The sequence below is a fragment of the Myxine glutinosa genome, chromosome 6 (genome assembly GCF_964187855.1).
Source record: "Myxine glutinosa chromosome 6, kmMyxGlut1.1, whole genome shotgun sequence".
Classification (NCBI taxonomy): domain Eukaryota; kingdom Metazoa; phylum Chordata; class Myxini; order Myxiniformes; family Myxinidae; genus Myxine; species Myxine glutinosa.
Window position 1 is genome coordinate 178,477,167 of NC_136266.1, and position 21,528 is coordinate 178,498,694.

General features: G+C 45.2%; 1 protein-coding gene across 3 annotated transcripts in view; it reads right to left on the bottom strand.

Moving 5' to 3' along the window:
- Window positions 1-16,464: 16,464 nt before the first annotated feature.
- LOC137428984 (uncharacterized) overlaps window positions 16,465-21,528 on the bottom strand; it is a 158,140-nt gene continuing 153,076 nt past the window's right edge. For 2 of the 3 annotated variants that reach the window (XM_078780905.1, XM_078780904.1), the window contains exon 7: window positions 16,465-18,566. In XM_078780905.1, coding sequence (XP_078637031.1) covers window positions 17,344-18,566 — 1,223 coding nt within the window. In that variant the 3' untranslated portion in view covers window positions 16,465-17,343. Of the gene's footprint in view, window positions 18,570-21,528 lie in introns of all 3 variants that reach the window. The other variant, XM_078780906.1, reaches the window with a different exon arrangement.

The following is a 21,528-nucleotide window of genomic DNA, read 5'->3' on the forward strand; positions in this document are numbered from 1 at the left end:
TGCCGTGTTTGTGAGAATTGAACAGGTGTGATTGCACAGGTGTGCAACTGGACAGGTGTGTGGAGCAGTGTATGAGTAGTGAGTGTTGTGGATCAGCGCGAATGCGCTTGGGGAGAGAAGGGTGCAGGTGGCACCAGGTGTGAGAGCACAGGTGTGCAGGTACAGGTGTGTGGAGAGAGTTGGAGTGAGTGGTACGGAGTGGTGTGCATGGTGCGAAGGTGTGGATGGGGGAAGAGTGGACCCCTTTCACGAGCACCCGGGGCGGGTAGTGTAAGTGTTAGGTAGAGGGTGCAGGTAAATTGTGGTTGGATATTGGCATTTGTGGTGCGGTTGCAGAATGGTGTTGTGAATGGGTGCATTAGTGTTGTGGAAATGGCTGGGCGTGTAGCCTGTTAGTGTGTGTAGTTGGTTGGGCACTCCACCACTGTGAGGATGTCGGCCAGGTGAGGCCGCAGGTGGGCTCTGGGAGCCGGTAGTTGTGAGTGGGTGCCTGAGGATCCCGGGTGTGGATCGGGCAGCCCAGTGCCAGAGAGGGCACGGAGTGGGGAGAGAGCCAGAGGGCCTTCCCCTGGTAGTTAGGTTAGGGTAAGGAGCAGGTAAGCTCGGAGGCAACTGCAGTGGTGGAGGTGTGCAGGTGGGTAGACCCACTGGGAGAGGTACACGTCGCAGCCCAGAAATTGTACGAGGGCACCGGGAGATGAATCGGGGGAGTGAGACCCCAAATTGAAGAGCACCACAGTTTGGCCAATGGGAATTGGTTTTTAGAACCCATAGTGTAAGAGGGCCAATGGTTTGGCCGGAGAAAGACCCCGGGTAGTGTAAAGTTGTTAAAGTCATTTAGGAAATAGTTAGGATTGAAGAACCTGTCGCACCATACGCAGCCACTTACCTGTGGTGATGATGATGACTCCACACCTGTGTTTTCTTTGTTTGTGTTGCAGAAATGAGAATTGCTGTTGGATTTGTGAGACGCATCACGACGTGGATGAGACATTGGGGTGATTCCATCTCTCCCTCCCTAGGAGGGACTGATGATGAATTGGTGATGGCAAATTTTGATGTTGAGTTGAAAATGGCAAATTTTGATGAGAGTTGAAAATGGCAAATTTGATTGGTTAGGAGGGAGAGAAGACGAATTTGGTATATGGGAGGAACGGGGAAGACAGTAGGGATGTTTGTTGATTTGTAAAGTAGATGTTTATGGGTAGTGTTGTGTTTTGTTGATACAGTAAGGGGTAAGGGAGGGGCCATGTAGGTTACCTGGTGGGGGGGGCGTACGGTAGGAACGTACCTGTCTCACCTGGTTCCCATGTGCCCCCAGTGTGCATCACCTTGCATTGCGTGCACTTTTGCGCCCTTACCACCTTGCTCACTTGTCTTGTTTTTGTCTCCCACCTCCGAGGATCTGGCTTTGGGGTAGAGAGAGAGGAGAGAGAGGTGCTGGCGACGCAGTTGTGGGCCTGCACTTTCGCTGTTGGCTGCCTGGATCGATACACCATATGGACCGCAATGTTTGTGGCCACCCACAATGGACCGCAGTTCGTTTGCGGCCAAGCACCACCCGGGGATGGACCTATGGGTCAACGTGGCACCTATGCCATACAGGTGAACCACTTTTAGTTAACACCAAGTGCACCACAAGAAGAGCAAGAGACACCTGCAGGGTTAGGGGTTGTTGAAGTTATTTTTAATCATTGAACAATGGTGACTGCACCGATTGGTGGTGGGGTGGTGCTGTTGATGCTCGGGAAAGGGTGCTCTGCACGTTATTAAAGGCCGTCGGCCACAGAGCACTCGTGGGTTGGTGTATCGATGTTGGCAAGCGCGCTCTCTCTATGCATAACATCTGCATGTGTTCCTCCAAAAACAGGTCCTGGATCGTAGTGTAAATAGCAGCGTAGTCTTGTAAATAATGCTCCCTACCGGCTGTATGTTTAGTTTGAGAATTCTTTCCGGATTCGGTTATCCTGTGGGTGTGTTTCTGTGAGGAGAAGGGTGCAACGTCGCAGGGGGACATATTTACTCATTTGTGAATATCTGTAAAACTGTCGCACTCAGGGTAGAGTTAATAGTCGAGGGAACTACATTGCGTGCCACACTAAAGTAGGTAAAAATTTATCGGGTCGGGACGCCCCGAGGGTAGAGAAGGGTGCAATGTTGCGAATATGGAATTTGACCTCCATATCCGCTTGTAAATATTCCCCTATCTTCTCCGATACTCCCCAACTCTCCCCTTACCCCATTCCCTAGTCCCATTGTCTGTAAACAACACCCATTAGAGCCGATCTTCCCCTTCATTCCCCCATTAAATGTCGTGCCCAGGTCCCCCGCACCACACGTAGACAATTATAGGACATCTTGCTAGTTATTCTTAATCTATGTCAGTTAAGGACTTGTTTCCATTAATTATGACTCTTCGTTGCACCAGAATGTGATGATATGGCACCAGTAGGAGTTTAGGACCTTCCCATACCTCCCCGCATCTCTTCCCATCATCTCAAGCTCCAACAACAACCACAACAACAGCGGCTTTGCGTCCTCACTCCGGCTCGGTTGGCCGCCATTGAACATGTGCTCGACGGGGTTACCCAGAAGGGGGCTCCCTGTCGGCCCCTCGTCAAGGGCGGAGCCGGTAACCCCCGCACCCAATGAGAAGCCATGGGCCGATGCCATATGGGGCGGAGCTAACGAGCGAGGGCGTGACTCCCCGCCGGATATACGCGGCCCCGCGCCGGACGTGACGTCAGATGCGCCCCGAGCTTGGAAGGACAAGACGCCACCCTCCCGAGCGCTGAGCGACCTCCCCGGCATCTCCACCAAAGTCGCGACCCACGAGCGCTGAGCGACCTCCCCGCATCTGCTGGACACCACCGTACGCGATTCTGTCCCTGAGCCAGGTGCACCTGAGCCATCGACTGCCGCTTTCCTGGCCATCAAACCCCGTGTGAGTGAGCCTTGTCCCGTTTATCTGTGGTCTGTCTAGGGTTAATATAAGAGTGTGTTTAAGTGCCCACCTTCCTATGTTTCCCTCTTGTCCCTGTAATCTAACCTTTTCCGCCTTAATATAACCTCCTCCGGAGGTCTTGAGAACTGAACCCCTGGTGTCGTATTGTGTCATTATAACCCAGCCGGGTGTCTTCTCTTTCCTATTGAGCCAGCATAGCGCGGCTTCGTCGACGTTCGAGTACAATCGGGTAACTTGTACGGATACGGCGGCCATCCCGCTCGGCCCACCATACCATCAAAGTCGTATCTGTAACAATATATATATATATATATATATATATATATATATATATATATATATACATACAGACTTGGCATTTAATATGGAATATTTTTTTTGTGGGGGTGAACTTACACTTCAAGATGACTTAGAACCAAAAGTTCATTGGAATTAAGTTGAAATTATTCTAGATTTTGTTAATGTGACCTTTCAAAGAAACAAAAACCACATTTGACATTTCGAAGCAAATAAATTGATCCTTGAAAGTGATGTAAACTGATATCGAACTCAATTCACAGACAGTACTGTGTTAAACTTCTGTACGTTTTCCAGAAGTATCTCTTTATTTTGACCATTAGCCATTTTTTTTTCAACAAAAACAAAAGCTAAATTATGACTGGGATTACGGACAGTAAAATTACAGTTCAGTACTTCGTGTAACCCCCACGAGCATTCAGGAGAGCACGTACACGTCGAGGCATGCTGTTCATGAGATTTGCCAAGGTTTGGACAGGAATCGCTTGCCATGCAGTGACAATAGCCTCCTGCAATTCACGCACAGAGGTCGGCTGCTGGTCCAAGTTGTCGATTTGACGCATTAATTCTGCCCACAAGTTCTCTATTGGATTCATATCCGGGGACATGGCAGGCCACTCCATATGCTCTACACCACGTTCAGCAAGAAAGTGTTGGATCATGCGAGCACAATGACGCCGTGCATTGTCATCTTGGAAGACAAAGTTTCCTCGAAAGGCTGCACAAACAAATGGAAGCAATGTTTCTTGCAGAATGACCCTGTACTTGAACTGGTTCAGATTTCCATTCAGAACAACCACATCAGTTTTGCCCCCTGCGTGAAAAGCAGCCCAAACGGTCACCCCACGACCTCCAGCTTGGACTCTTGGCACTATACAATCTTCGTTGTGGGCTTCATGCACTTGTCTGCGCACTCGGACGCGGCCATCTTGACGATAGACCAGAAATCTAGACTCGTCACAGAAGGTCACGTGATTCCAGTGTCCTGGCTGCCATTGACGGTGCTCTCTGGCCCACTGCAATCGGCGCTGGCTGTGTTGGCTGGGCAGGCGTGGCTTTCTCAGGGGATGCCTGGCACGATCGCCTGCTTGAACCAGTCGTTGGTTGACTCGCCTTCTGGATACAGGCACATTTGTCAGTTGCTGCCACTCAGCCCTAAGCCGATTAGCTGACTTGGTACGGCCATTGCGGACTAACCGGTGTAGCTGGCGATCATCTCTCCTTGTGGTTCTGCGTGGACGTCCTGGCCTCGGTATTGGAGTAGGGACACCCATCTGAGCATTTCGTTTCAGGATCTTTGACACCTGACCTTGAGTGATGCCATACTGCCGAGCAATAGCATGCTGTTTCATGCCAGAATTTTGTAAAGCCACCACTCCATGACAAACAGCATTGTCAAGTTGACGGACCATCTCCAGAGGAAGCGGCAATAACTTTTGTCGACGTGCAGCAGTTGTTTTCCACTAATACAGAACGCAACAACCCTTATATACCCGATTGTGAAGCGAATCGTCAAATGTACCTGTCCTTACATTTTGTCACGCCACCTGTGATATAATCCTGTTATTGACTTCTTGCTGCGAAAGACAATGAGTGACATGGTTCTTTCAACAAAGACATCACCGAAGGGTAAAATAAACTCACCAGATTGATATACAGAGTTCAGAAAGTAAACCCGTCAAGAAAAAAAAAATATGCCATATTAAATGCCAAGTCTGTATATACATACCCAAAGAGGAATGACCCTTCCTGCCCCCCCGTGTGTATGTGTGTGTGTGTGTGTGTGTGTGTGTGTTAGGGGATGTGGATGTGTGTATGTGTGTGTGAGGGGGTGAGTGGGTGTAGGACCTTAATCACCCAAACTCCTGGACAGTTTCCCCATCGCTACATCAGACTACATACTGTTGCGGTTGTGCTATAAAGGTAAACCACCTATAGTTCGTTGCACGACAACATGTAGCCTGCAGTAGTTAGATATGTCTTATTGAATGTAAAGATTAGCCCTTTCCCATTGTGTAGTAATCAAGACCAATATGCGTTGAAGTTAAGCAGGATGTCAAACCTCCGTGTGGTTAAGGGAAGCCATTACTATGAGCAGGAAGGCGTGGCCAAAAGCATGGCCCAGGTGACCAATGGTGAGCCGGGAACCCTTCGCCATGATGTGATAAGCCTCAGCCAATGGGAGGCTGTGGAAGATTTTTGCATGCGTGGGCAGATCTGGTAAAAGCCCACGCGGATCGCAATTTCATTCTCTTGGTTTGGATTTTGCCACGTGGACGACACCCCTCTTGGACTCTGCCTCGCCGATGATAGTGCTCTTTGCCTTGGGATTTTGCTGCGCTACGACCTCCTGTTCTGAACACTTGATTTCGCCTCATGGACCACAATTCTCTTGCCTTTGTCCTTCGCCAACACTTCTCTCTTGCTTGATGCGTCGACGCCCGACACCCATCGCTTCTTCGCCGATCTCTTGCGCCATCCGGCTGACCTGCAAGCTTGTCCAACCTGTGCTAAGTTCGTCCGTGCCAACTTTGAGGCGGCGGTTCATCCTTCGGACCTTACCTCATCCAGGCTGCACGTCCGGATCGGGTATTGAACTGCGAGCCGCGCACACCAGAACACGTGGTCACCAGCAAGGCAATTCCAGCACGTACATCAGTACGCCCTTAACTAGTGTCTTTTCCCCTGTGTGAGAGTGAGTGTGAAGGTGCCTGTGGGGTTTATGATGGGTAAGAATTGTTAAGCTGTATCTTTTGTCTATTCTCTGTGCCTTGAAAATAAAAGGCTGTACATTTCGTTGTTACATTCCAACCTGTTCAGTACGTCCTTTCTCCATTGGCCCAGCATCATCCGAGACCGAATTTGGCTAGATTCAGGTCCATAAATCTCGTGAGGTAACGCCGCTTTCCACACCGTGCAAATCCGCTCGGCACGCAATTGAATAAAGGCGTGCGTTACACTCGCTTCGATCGCCGTCTTCGGTCACGTGTGCACCTTGAAGGTATTCGTGATTTTCCGGTATTAACCGAGGGGAATCACGCACAAAATTGTTGTCAAGGAGTGGGGATTTGAACCACCGCAACAATACTTTATATTTAGAATTCCCATTCAGTTATACACAGCTATATAATAATGGACACAAGATGGCGCTATCATTTTTGCTAATTAGCATAACTAATTAATGTGAAACTTTTTGCACTGACGAGTTATGAATTCTTTGCAAGTGATTTTTTAAACTAAATATCTGCAAAATTTTCGCTAGATACCAGAGGTGGGTCACGCAAGTGAAAAAAAACGACACATTTTGCTTGTTCGGCCCATGGTCTCGTTGTCATGATTTACACCACTCATAATACAAAGCCTGGTGTTGGCTTAGCGGTTAGGTTGCTGGTTTGGGATCCTAGGATCCTGGGTTCGAATCTCGGTCGATCGCTGAATTAACGCCAGGGGGTTGACTCTAGCCTGTCATCCTTTGGCAAATTGAGTACCAGTTCACTGGTATCAAATTGAGTACCAGTTCACTGGTAATTCCCTGTGTGTCGCAAGAGGCGACTAACAGGGTTGGCGGCAGGAAGGGCATCCGGCCATAAAACATTGCTTCAAAAAAAGAGGACCATGGTGCCCGAAAAAGGCCAACCCCCGCTCTGCGGGGAAAAATGGCCTCTAAAGGTGGTTCTATAATACAAAGATTTCTTTGGTACAAATTTATTTGTAATATTGGTTATATGTATTTGTAATCTAAAAAGGTACAAGTGGTGCAAAGCTCTAAATGGTCAAGGGTCCCAGCTGGTATAATGTGTCCAAGGCACTTTCCCCAGGCCAAGTGTAACCGTGTGTGTGTGTGTGTGTGTGTGTGTGTGTGTGCTCCATTACGAGCCTTAGATCTTGTAAAAAAAAAAGAAAAAAAAAAACTTCTTACAGGTCTTTGTGGTCTTTAGGGTCCTATGGGTCTTTAGGCTATTAAGGATCCTCTGGGTCTTTGCGATATTTTGGGTCCTTGAGGTCTTAAGGGTATTGGGGGACACTTAAAGGGTCTTCAAAGGTCTAAAATGTCACAGCGGATCCATTCCCACATCCGATTGGAGTATTAGATCTTCACCGGTCTGCATGAGGATGAGCCGACCTTTTGGTTTTAGCAAACACAAATAGGAGGACAAAAGGAAGAACCTGGAAGATTCAGGATGTTGGACGCTTTATTACTCCTGCCTCATCGATGACGTACATACAGTATTGCTTTTCTTCTTTTTTTATTTAAAAGCCACAATTATTGCCACATTGTTGTGCGTTTGGCCGGTGGAAGCTTTGCGCAAGTCTTTCACAAAGCGGTGGGCATGCCTGACGTTCGATTACGGTTAGGGAAGGAATTTGTAATTTGTTCATGGTGCCGGCGATAAGTCGCCTACTCTTCACAAAGGACACTGTGGGATCTTTAACATCCACCAATGAATGCTGGTAGATGGGACGCCAAGTTTAACGTCCATCCGAGGGATACCACCGCACAAACATTGATGAAACACCAGGATGAAAGTTTATAGATGGGTTGGGATTCGAACCCAGGCTAGACAGCTTTGAGAAGATCGTTATATCATGCATTACTCCGTGATGTGATAGGTCTAGCGAGGCTTCTTCTTCTTTGCTCGTTTCGGCATGTACAGAGTTGTGAGTGTAAGGACATGTGATCCGGTTTATTTGTGTGTGGCCACGACGATTTGCAAACATAATAACAAGGAGACGTCATGCGGAGCACGATACTTGCAAAATCCGCCCCCCACCCCCAAGAAAAAAAAATTCCATTGATACAGCAAATTGTCCCTTTCACCAAGATTAAAATTGACAATCTTGATCAAAGCTCGGGTCAACATGAAGAAAAGTGACGATTTTTCCGATGAAAAATGATGATTTTGTAAGGTTGACCTTGAGTTGACCTTTGACCTTCAAAATAGTTTCCCTATTTAGTGACTCAATGTGCAAATGCTGTTCAATTTTCAAGTCAATCAGATGAAAATTGACGGGTTTTTTTCAGATAAAAAGTGATAATTTTACCTACCAACATATTTTACATACACATCCTACCAACCGGGGTCCGTTCGGACCCCACTGATATTTTCCTTTTTTAGAACAGAAAAAAATGTATCACAAAAGACCTTTGCTTGTTTAAATGCTCTATTGGCTACATACACGTGACAATAGCACAAAAATACAGAATAGTAGTCAATGCATTCCTTGATGAGTCCTTTGTTAGGAAATATCACTCACATTTTGCTCTTTTCCCAGCTAATATTGGCATTTGACGTGTTCTGAACTAAACAATGGCATAATCCTGCACCAAACTATAACGTGAAATATCGTCAACAAAATAAATTGATTATCTATCATCATGTCCTGCAGGAACATAGGTTTTGACTCTTTCAACTTGAATAGTCTGCCATTTTTGGATTTATAGGCATTGTTCGCACACAACCTGGTGTTGGGCTAGCGGCTAGGGTGCCGGCTTAGGATCCTAGGATCCTGGGTTCGAATCCCGGTCGATCGCTGAATTAACGCCAGGGGGGTTGACTCAGCCTGTCATCCTTCCGAGGTCGGCTAATTGAGTACCAGTTCACTGGTAATTCCCTGCTTGTCGTTAAAGGCGGCAAAAAGGGTTGGCGTCAGGAAGGGCATCCGGCCGTAAAACATTGCTTCAAAAAGGGGACCGAAAAACAACAACAACCACGGTTCCCGAAAAAGGCCAACCCCCGCTTGCGGGGAAAAATGGCCTCTAAAGGTGGTTATGTTCGCACACAACTTGTTGGGTGCTGTGATCGGAACATACAGGCTTCCTGCATGCCCCACATTCCAGCCTAACTTTCTTGTCAACTTGACGAGGACACAGGCAACATCTTCTCCTCTTGGCAACACCCACTGCCCGTTGAGCCTGCTGTGGCTGACCAGGAGCTACTACGCCAACCATCTTCATTGCCAAACGGATCGGCGCCTGCAATGTTGGTATCGGGGACGGGCGCCGGACCTGTGGCATGATCGGCCCCTGTGCTAGTTCCAGCAGGAAGAGACGTCGTCGTCGTCGTCCCTCAGATAACTTCCACTCAGGAAAGTTGACTAGCCATATGATGAATGCAGCCACAGCCCCAACATCTATGCAGTTGCCGAACAGTACAAGAGGCCAACGGTTCACCTTTCTCCTGGCGGTGTACGTAGTCGATAGGTGGTCAAGGTTGTCCACTCCACTCTTGGTGGCATTGTAATGCAAGATAATCTCTGGCTTGTGCACTTCTCCTGCAACACTTGCATCATGATGCATGGTGGACACAGCCAGAACAGACTTATTTTGCTTTGGAACATACGACACCAATGTCATCTGGTCCTTGAAGCCAAACAATGAGCTGTGGACCTCTCGGTTGTTGCTGGCTTTCATTGCATCAGGTAAGTGAGGCTTGTTTGAACGGATTGTACCCACATAGGTGAGGCCATCAGTTAGCAGATCTTCAACGAGAGGAATAGATGTGAAGAAATTATCTGCTGTGACATTTCGACCACTTCTGAGCCAGGGTGCCACCAACTCCTTCACGACTCGTGCCCCCTGTCCAACATCGCGCTGTTCACCAGGCTGTCTGCCTAGGTACACATCACCTTTCAGTGGGTAAGTTGTCTCAGCATCGCAACACCACCAGATTTTGATGCCATATTTCGCAGGCTTTGAAGGGATGTATTGGCGAAATCCACACCTACCCCTGAAGGCCACTAACTGTTCATCAACGCAGAGGTCAGTTCCCGGAATATGGAACTTTGGAAGTTGCGCTTGAAACAGAAGCCAGAAGTCACGGAAAGGTGCTAGTTTGTCTGTTGCTTGTCTCTGTGCTCGAGTTGCTTTATTGTCAAATCTCAGAAACTTCAGGATATCTGTAAATCGGGTTCTAGACATCGTGGCAGTGAAAACGGGTCTGCCTTCCTTTTCAGACCAGAGAGATGCAACTGGCTCATGGTTGGAGCGGTGGACCCCAGCAAACAGACAAAGCCCAATGAATGCCTTCATTTCAGTATCGTCAACTGCTGTCCAGACCTTTACTTGTTCAGGATTGGCATCATTCCATTCTCTGTAGCAACGCCTGGCTTCACGGTTGGTTTCGATGACTACCAGATCAATCATGGCAGGTGTAAGGAAGAAGCCAAATGCTTCCTCCATCGAGTTACAACGAGCTTCATTGGTGATACCAGGTGGCTGTCTGATGATATCCTGTACACTACGTCTACCAATATTTGGGGCATTTCTTTGCCACACAGTGCCATTTCGTCCCACAAGTGCAATCTGAGCTGGATCTGGTTGATTAGCAGCATCTGGACCTGGTGCATTTGCTGGCATTTGGTATGCATTACCACGGCCGCGTCCACGTCTCACATGTCTACCTCTGCCTGGATCAGGCTGAGGGAGCACCTCAGGTCCAGCATCATCATCATCCTGGGCGTCCAATGAGTCGGTATCGCTATCGGCACGACCACCTCCCGGACCACGACCACGACCTCTCCCACGGCCACGACCACGACCACGGCCACGGCCTCGCCCTCTGCCTGGATCAAGTTGAGGGGGCACGTCATGCTCATCATCATCCTGGGCATCAGGGGTTGGTTCAGCTGATTCGGTGTCGCTATAGTCAGATGCTTCTGATATGTGATCGCTTTCATCGTCTGATATGTCCGAATCTTCCAGATCAGACTGTTCATCTGCCTCTAATATTATTCGCAGAGCCTCTGCTGCAGTATAACGTGCTGGTCTACCTTTGTTGGCCATCATTCACTGCAAATATAGAAAGAACTATATGTTACACATCTACAACACAATATGGAATTGCCAATTTTTGTTGGGGTCCGTTTGGACCCCAGAATAAAAATCAATCTTACAACCTAATACCCTGCCAGCATCTGAAAGTAACACATGCCCTGAAGCAGGCTAGGGTAGACCAACAAACTCCTAAAATCTAGACACCAAAGTGCAGATAATAAAAATTTGACATACAAAATATACCACCCGGGGTCCAATCGGACCCCAGTTGGTAGGATTAAGTGATGATTCAATGATTGATTGATTCGGACCCCAGTGAGTGATGATTCAAGGTCCCATGTAATTCAAAAGTTTCTGGTTATTTATATATTAACTTGACCTTCCTAGTGAAGAAATCACCCATGTTTCTTTTTAAAAATCAACAATGGGATAATTAGACCAATATTTTGAACATTTGTAGTGTTTTTCACAACTTGCTATGCCCCGCCCCTCAAAAAAGTGGAGTTCAGCGAACCGCAGGTCACGTGACCGGTGACGTCACCTCCAGAACGAAGTCCATGCCGTCTCGATTCGCTATGCTTTGGCCCGCGATCCGTTCCGTGTAATTTGTACGTACTCTACTTTTGATTTGCTTGATCTTGATCTGAGGTATGCTGAGACACATGTGTGTCACGCCTCGCCTCGATAAGCCCGCAAGGTCGCTCCGTGGGGCGGCCTGCACATATTCAACTATGGGTGAATTAAATAATTAACAACTCACGGTCTGAGGTAACTCGGCTAAAAATTATCCGATTTGCACCAAATAAAGTTTATGAATGGTTTCACAGACCCCTACTTCTCACTAAAAGTGGAAACAGAATGTAAATTGGAGTTAAAATAAGTGTTTGATTTATATCAAGCAAATGCACGTGGAGCGTGCTTGCGAGCGAGCTGCGTTCTGGAGGTGACGTCACATGGATTACGTCATCGGCTTTGAGGTATGGGGCAGAATTTTTAGGGGCGTTCCCAAGTGGTTCGGTTTTCTTTCATTTTTAATGTTTCAGAGTGAATACAACAAAAAATCAATGCCATATTTGAATTCACCATAAAAAGACATTTGGATGACATCAAATGCATTTTGAGTGAGATTCCGTGTCTGTGGACCTTTAAGTCAATCGGATGAAAATTGAGGATTTTAAAAACTTGGCCTATGTTGACCTCAAAAATAGTTGGTGGTTGAATTCAGTGACGATATATGTAAATCATCTTAGAATTTCAAGTCAATCAAATGAAAATTGGTGATTTTAGAAATTCGGCCTATGTTGACCTTTTGGCCTATGTTCACCTAAAATATAATTTGTGGTTGAATTCAGTGACCAGATATGCAAGTCCTCTTCAAATTTCAAGTCAATCGGATGAAAATTGAGGATTTTAGAAATTTGGCCTATGTTGACCTTTTGGCCTATGTTGACCTCATATATACTTGGTGGTTGAATTCAGTGACCAGATATGCAAGTCCTCTTCAAATTTCAAGTGAATCGGATGAAAATTGAGGATTTTAGAAATTTGGCCTATGTTGACCTTTTGGCCTATGTTTACCTCAAATATACTTGGTGGTTGAATTCAGTGACCAGATATACAAGTCCTCTTCAAATTTCAAGTCAATCGGATGAAAATTATTTCAGTAAGGGTATACTGAAGTGCTGATTCTAGTATAAACCAGAGTATACTGAAGTGATGATTCTAGTATAAACCAGAGTATACTGAAGTGATGATTCTAGTATAAATCAGAGTATACTGAAGTGATGATTCTAGTATAAACCAGAGTATACTGAAGTGATGATTCTAGTATAAACCAGAGTATACTGAAGTGACGATTCCAGTATAAACCAGAGTATACTGAAGTGATGATTCCAGTTTAAACCAAAGTATACTGAAGTGATGATTCCAGTTTAAACCAGAGTATACTGAAGTGATGATTCCAGTATAAACCAAAGTACACTGAAGTGACGATTCCAGTTTAAACCAGAGTATACTGAAGTGATGATTCCAGTATAAACCAGAGTATACTCAAGTGATGATTCCAGTATAAACCAGAGTATACTGAAGTGATGATTCCAGTTTAAACCAAAGTACACTGAAGTGATGATTCCAGTATAAACCAGAGTATACTGAAGTGATGATTCCAGTATAAACCAGAGTACACTGAAGTGATGATTCCAGTATAAACCAGAGTACACTGAAGTGATGATTCCAGTATAAACCAGAGTATACTGAAGTGATGATTCCAGTATAAACCAGAGTATACTGAAGTGATGATTCCAGTATAAACCAGAGTACACTGAAGTGATGATTCCAGTATAAACCAGAGTATACTGAAGTGATGATTCCAGTATAAACCAGAGTATACTGAAGTGATGATTTCAGTATAAAACAGATTATATTGAAGCGCTGGTTCTGGTATAAATGGTGCAGTAGCAGTGAGTGTATATTGGAGTATACTGGAGCAATGGTGCAGTAGCAATGAGTGTATATTGGAGTATACTGGAGCAATGGTGCAGTAGCAATGAGTGTATATTGGAGTATACTGGAGCAATGGTGCAGTAGCAATGAGTGTATATTGGAGTATACTGGAGCAATGGTGCAGTAGCAATGAGTGTATATTGGAGTATACTGGAGCAATGGTGCAGTAGCAATGAGTGTATATTGGAGTATACTGGAGCAATGGTGCAGTAGCAATGAAGTACAGTAATCAGAATAGTATATTATTTGACAACGGTGTCTCCACATCCCCTTATTTGACTATATTACATGACTGTCGAATCCCACTTCATTGGCCATCTTGGCGATTTAATTGTACAGTGTGGGTAGATCCAGTTTTAAATCCCATTCAGTCAATGATGTTGATGAGCATTTGACCGGATCAATGAACTCATTCTTTGTTTCTTTCTTACAAAATTTGGTGTCATGTACCCACAAGCGCCTTGCAGAGCTTCCGAAAATGCCATTTCAAGAGGAAATCCCATAGGGAAAAATGGCAGTGCCAAATGACACCCGTGTCATTTCATATAATTTAATTATGAAAAATGCCACCAGGTATTTGATCTTTTGACATTAGCACCAATGGGTACATGAAAGTAAGTCTTGAATGCTGCGATCACGCCCTGATCCATCCGCTGAAGTAGAGAAGTCGTGCTTGGAAGAAGAAATAAAACTTCATCTTTGATGCCATTTTCTCTCTCTCTTTCTTTCCTTAAACTACGAGACGTATATTCGAGTATTCTAAATTTACCTTAAAATACTAGTAAGTATATTACAGTATTCAAAGGTACCTTAAACTATGAGATCTATATCAGAGTACTCTAATATTAACCTAAATACTAATAAGTATACTGGAGTACATTACAGTCCTTTTCGTTAAGTTTTTGCCTGGGGACGAATCACTTTAAAAATGCTCGGATCCAAATCCTTATCTTCACAACAATCAAATCATTTTGTCCTCGTGACACACCCAACCTGTCCACCACAACCTTTTGAGATATCCTGTTCAGACAGAGAAACAAGCAAGAAAGTCGTCGTACATAGATAGCATGATACTTGCCAAATCGAAATGAACAATAGTATCCACAGAAAGAGCAATTTTGGTCATTTGATCTATCAAGTGTTTTATATGATGGGATGTTGTGCATGGTTGATACATTTTCTAATTTCCGCCTACTAGGTGTTTTACATGTTTTTGGATGGCACTGACCTTGACCTTTGATTGACTAATTTTGACCACATTTTATACACATATACTACACATGCGTACAATGTATATCAAGTGAATCAGTTTTTTAAAAATGACAAATTATGTTACCTTGACCTTTTGACCTCAAAAACAATAGGTTTCTAGCTTGTCACTACCTCTAGGTGAAGTTTCGTGAAGATCGAAGCAAAATATGACCTGTAGGCCATTGATATACAAACAAACAGACAGACAGACAAACAGACAGGGGTGAAATTGGTGCAGGAAGAAATGAAAAGGAGGTGAAGATTTTGAGTTCTGCAAGAACTTCCACCCACTTCCTAAAAGCCGCAAATAGGGGTTTCCAAACCCCCCCCACAAATAGGTATTTGCTTTCTTCTCAGAAACTACACATGCAATGCTAATGAAACTTGAAACTACCAAAGCTTGTTCGCGACATTAAAAAATAAAACTAAAGTTTAAATAAAATCGCGACCCAAGGGGCTCAACAGGGATGTTGCCCCCCCCCCAAATAGGTATTTGCTTTCTTCTCAGAAACTACACATGCAATGCTAATGAAATTTCACCACAACCTTCAACACCCATGATATACCAAAGTTTGTTCACGCCTACAGGTCAAAAATGTAGTGGTCTGAGAGGGTCATTAACCAGTGTGGCAGCTACATTCAAATGTAAGGTGTGCACAGAGGGAGCTGCAGATGGAGGAAATGTTGAGTTGGATCTTGGAGACGGCGTGAAGCTGGAAGGTGTGAAAATATTTTGTTACCTCGGAGACATGCTGAATGGAGAAGGTGGATCAGACTCGGCAACGGTTGCTGGAGTGAGATGTGCATGGAAGAAGTTTCGGGAACTGAGTGGCGTGCTGACGATGAGGAGAGTGTCGTTGAAGCTGAAGGGAAAGGTGTGTGAGAATGCTGCATGTGTGAGAAGTGTTATGATTTATGGGAGCGAGACATGGGTAATGAACGTCGAGCAGCAACGAAGGCTGGAAAGGGTGGAAATGCGAATGGTTCGACGGATGTGCAGAGTATCGTTGAGAGAGAGGAAGACAAATGATGAATTGCGAAAGATGATGGGAATAGAGCCTGTGATTGATGCTGTGAAGAGGAACAGGTTGAGATGGTTTGGTCATGTGTTGAGGAAGGATGAAAGTGACTGGTTGAGAAGAGTGATGGAAATGAACGTAGAAGGAAGTAGAGGACGGGGAAGACCGAGAAAGACTTGGCTAAAGATGGTGGAAGAAGAAATGCGGGCAAGGGGGTTAACAAGGAGAGATGCAGAAAATAGGGCAAGATGGAGAAGATTGTCATGGGGACCGCAAGGCTAACCCCCGCTCTAGTCGGGAAAATGGCCTTTAAAATGCATGTTGTTGTTGTTGTTGTTCACAGCATAAAAAAAAGTCTTACGATTACGTTAGTATGATTGTACATGCTGCCCTGTCTCCTAGCAACCATTGAAATTGGGCTAAAATACTGTGCTACTGTTTAAAATACCTTTAGTTGGTGTAATATACTGCTTTATTGTACCAGGTGAGCGCCCCGGGGATATTTTCCCTATTTTTTTTTTCTTTCCTTCTGTTGCCAAATCATGTATGCTCTTATTTTGCATTTTGGACATTTGCTGTAAATCTGGCCTTTGGAAAGCAAAGTGAAAACAGAAGTCTGAAAATCATAAAAGGTCAAATGTTGTGACAGCACAAGGTTAAATTCAGTAGTGTATTTTTGGCTCAGTTACAAAACATCTTTGTAGTTTCAAAGTTGTAACAATATTCCTATTATTCGAGGCATTCGCTGGTAATGTCACAGTAACGCTCGTTTAAAAACACGGAAACCAACATTTCAAACAGTAAAGCAACACTGAAAGGTAGCAAATCTCGTACAACAGCAACTATGTAAACTAGTTTGTTTTGTATAAAAGTCTAGCATCCATCGAAAGTACAAAATAAATAAAAAAAAAGGCATTAACAAAGACATAAATACAGCATCAACAAGGCAGGTCTCAACCAAGTGAAAGAAGTTTTAAAATTGCACAGTTTTAATTCACAGGTGTTCCTATCCCCAAAAAGATTCACCTGTATGAGAGTGTGCAGAATAATACTGCTTTAGTCAACACTTGAGAACATTTCAAGGAACTGATAACGAAGTAAAGTGAGGAAGGTATAAAATCCAAATTCTCTCGAGAAATGTTTTTGAAATCACGTCCTGCGTATCGATAACGTTCCTTTCAGTTAGTTCCCGAAAGAAAATGGTTTCGACTTCAACGACGGAAGTTCAGAGCTGAATCAAAGCCTCGTCAGCACTCGGGGCACGATGGCGACCATAGTGGTTTTGGAAAAAACCACCTCAGCAGAGCAAAGAAGGTGAATCATTTACCAAGGTGGTCATGTTTCTTCAAAGCACCCCCACATCACCTGGAGACCCAATGCACCTTTGTGCAAAAGTTCATCTCACCGCTTCACAAACGTAGCTCGTTATCTTAAACATCACCCACAAGTAATTCTTCTTCTCAAATCATCACAACCATCGTCTTCCATTTCGTCCAAATGATTTGTCAAACCACGACAGACTTCTTCCCAATAAATCACCCATGCGGCTCTTCTTTAATTACTCGACCCTTTTTACACTTCTCCTCCACACGGTGCCACACGTCTGGTGCTCTGCGCTTCCGGTAATCTAGATTCCAGCAGCTCTGCCGCGTATCTTGTGTATCTTCTTCTTCTTCTTCTTTGCTACCTTCTCCATCTTCAGTTGTGCTTCTGTGACACTCTATTTGCAGATTCCCTCCGTCCTTCTCAATGTTCTCATTCCAACAAAAGTTTTCTTCCATTGCACATCCTTCAGGAATTTCATCAACATTGAAGCTTCTTTCCAATAAACCTTCCGCCTCCTTGCTGCAATACATTGTGTATCGCTGTCCGCACGTCATACACTCTTTATCACAAGTACACGCAGAAACATCTGCGCTGCCTTCTCCATCTTCAGTTGTGCTTCTGTGAAACGCTCGTTGCTGCTCTCTTTGCACATTCCCTCCATCCTTCACTGTGTTCTCATTCCAACAAAAATTTTCCTCCATTATACATCCTTCAGGAATGTCATCAACATCAAAGCTTCCTTCCAACAAACCTTCCCCCTCCTTGCTGCAATCCATTGTGTATCGCTGTCCACACGTCACGCACACTTTATCACAAATACACCCAGAAAGACTCTCGTCCATTATTTCTTTATCATCGTGAGAACTTTCCAACTCTTTCTGTTCTCCATTGCTCATTCCCATAACACTTTGCTCCTCATTGAACTGGTTTGCTTTGTCAATCTCCTGGAGATTTTCAATTTTGACCTCATTGAACTGGTTTACTTTGTCAATCTCCTGGAGATTTTCAATTTTGCCCGCCTTTAAACCTCTGCCTTTCTGAATCGCTGGCTCTCTATCACCGTCATCACCACTTTGCTGTTGTTGCCCTCTTTTTTCAACAGTCGCTACATCATCATCACTTCCTCCCACAAAGCCTTGCTCTCCATCACTTCCTCCCACAATGTTTTGCACCATCCCAGAACCAAGATCCCCATAATCAATACCAGAGTCACCCCACGCCAAGCAGGAATCCCCGCGTTGAGCTGGTGGTGGGCGGCAGTGTGCAGCACGATGGTTCATGTGCTGTGAATAAGAACCAGAATGTGAGAAGCGTTTTCCGCAGCAATCGCAGCAGTATGGCTTCTCGCCTGAGTGCAACCTCGAATGCTCCACGAGGTGGTGTTTATGCTTGAATGCTTTTTTGCAAATTGGACATTCGTATGGGCGCCTTCCTGCTGGTCGGTCACACACACACACGCACACACAAACACACACATACACACACATACACACATCAGTGAGTCATTACACTCCAAAAACGCACCTTGACATGCAATGTCTGTATAATTCCCATAATACCACACTGTGATTAAGTCAATGTGGCCTTGTTTTGACACCACATCGAGGAGAAACAGCCGCATTTTAATGTCGAAAGTTTGGGCTGAACTTTTATGATTGATTATTTCAATCACGACTTTGAAAAATGATCAAAGCCTTACTTACGAGTACTGTATTAAGGTTTTGAATGGAGCTATTTATATGCTGTCTGGAGAAAATGTATGACATCTACATGTCTTATATAATTAATCTACAATCTATATTTTCCCATTACCCTTCCCTCTATAACTTCTCTGCAACTTGATCTTGACACCCACAGAGATCTTTGTCGGTGAGTCACGTTTTTTTGAATTTGTCCACGCTCTCACGCTTTCGAAGTTAAGTAATTGTTCACAATTGTGTTTTTGTCAAAACTGTATTTATCTTTCGGTGTGTGTACCTATAGTGTGTCCTTAGGAAGATTCTCGTTGTTAATTTTTCATACCTGTATGGAAAATCGTCGGTTAATTCATGTCGCGTCTTTTGAGGCCTTGTAGGCTACCGTGTCCTACCTTGAGGCTTTGTTTTTCTCTCAGCAGTCCGTCGATTGTGCTCCAATTACTTTCGTTCTCTCAGTTTTTCCCAGTCTTTTCACCCCATACGTCCTTGTTTAAAATTTCAACTCAAAAAAAAAATAAATAAATAAAATTCCTTCGTTCTTATTCGTTGTTCTTGTTTATTCATTCTTCAATCACGTGTTTCACCTCTATTTCCCCAGATAGTTTTCACTGTTAAATTTTAAAATGTTTAAACTTTCCCCTGAAGTACTGTATTCTGTCATATATTATAACACCTTTTTCTTCTTCTTCTTTAAAAGGATGCTTTGGACTTGCTCACCAAATCTATTCATTCCAAAAAAAAAAATTCCATCTCTTACAGTTCCTCTTTTCTACATACCCTAAACTCTCCTGCACTCCATCCCCCCTCCAGCGTCCTCAAACGTATTGTTGCGGTTTTTAGAACCCTCACTTTGTAAATACTTGTAAATAATATTCCATCATTTAAAAGGTTAAAGGTCGCACCTATAGCTAGGCCACAGCAACACGTAGGACACCATAGGAACTTTAGTTATTTCCTTATTATGTGTCAGATAAGGCTGTGTTCCCAATAGTTGAATCTGCGTTGCATTAATTAAATAGGACAGGCCCCATTCGCTTCTTTGCCAGCCACTCTCTCCAAGCTACGCCATTATGCGCCCCTACAGACGGTGCCTTGTCACTCCCAATTCTATTACGCGCCTCCGCTTGCCAGCAGCGTTCGCTGCCACGCTCCAAACGCCATTGAACATGCGGTCTAAGGCTGAGGAAAAGGGGGCGGTACACAAGAACGAGGTGTGGCCCTGTCAATGAGCCGTCAAGGGCGGAGCCGGTGAGCCCTCGCCAACCAACCAGGGCTGAGGTGAGCTCGCTGGCGGGTGTGGTTTCGAAGTGCGCGCATTGATCTCAAAGCGCGATATATAAGCGCAAGCGCGACGCCCTTTTACGGACTGCGCCGGGGGATGCTGATCGTAAGGGACTGCGCCACGAACTCCTTGCTGAACGGACTGCGCAGGGGACGATCGATTGTAAAGGACTTGTGAGGAAAGGCGCTGATTGCACGAACTGCCTGTGATACGAGCCATTGATCGGGAGAGAGAGAGCTGGCACGAACTACGTATTACGTACGCCGCACCCCAGTCCCCCCGATATATCTGTAAGGTCCGCTCGTGGTCAACGACACGCGGCACGCTGCCGGCCTGCTTCCATCACCACCACGGCACGAGTCGGGACCGGACGAGGAGCCTGACCATCTGCCTGGACCTTCCTCCCCTACCACTACAATTCCGTGTGAGTGTGTCTGTTTGTCCTGGGGTCGTTAAGTTAAGACTGTATAGGTAAGTCTGCCCTGTGTCCTTTTCCTTCTTCTTCTTCTTGTACATTCTTTCCCTTTCCTCTTCTTTGTGGTTTGTAAATAAATTCACTTTGTTCTTCCTTTACTCTGGTTTCCTCTCCATCCGATCGCTTTAGTCTTTTCCCAATTGAGTACCGGTGGCACGATAGGAAACCGCTCAGAATCGGGTGTAGTATTTGTTAACGGCCTGAGTCACGGCTCGCTTCGCTCGCGTGTCCATTAACGCTGCGGCTCGGGTGGGAGTTATCTCCTCGCTTTACGGCCGGTGGTAGTACTTAGGTACTAAGACTAATTAGGCTTATAACCCTACTTACCACCGACCGGAAGTGACGTCATAGCTCCAGGACTTGGGGACGGCCAGCTTAAAGAACAAAGGGATTAACCCCCCCTTTATAAGGGGAGCGCCGACCCCCGAATCCGCAACAATTGGTGTCAGGAGTGGGATTGGACCCGAACCAAATTTTATATATCATCTGAACAAATTTGGTCAAAATTTCGAGCGGCCAAAATTTAGTATTAAAAACCAAATTGAATTGTGCCATGGATGATCAAGGCGATCGGATGCCGGTGGGGGAAAATGAGTGGGTAGAGGAAGGGTTAGAGTCGACCCAGGACCCCAGGGAAGAAGTGCGAGAGATGGAGGAGGAAAACGAAGAAGGGGCGGTAGCGGGGGTTGCAGGCGCACAAAATGGCGGTGCCTCACACATGGCCGTGGCAGCCGAGCCCGCAGCACCAGTAGACTGGGGCCTATTTGTGACCCACATGATGGCCTTTATGGTCAAAACAGAAGATAGCTTCAAGGGATTGGAAAATAGGATGGGGGAGCAATTGGGAAGTCAAATTGGGGGGGTTAGAAGTCAAATTGGGGGGGTTAGACAGCAAATTTGAGGGATTAGACAGCAAATTGGGGGCATTATAGCACAAATT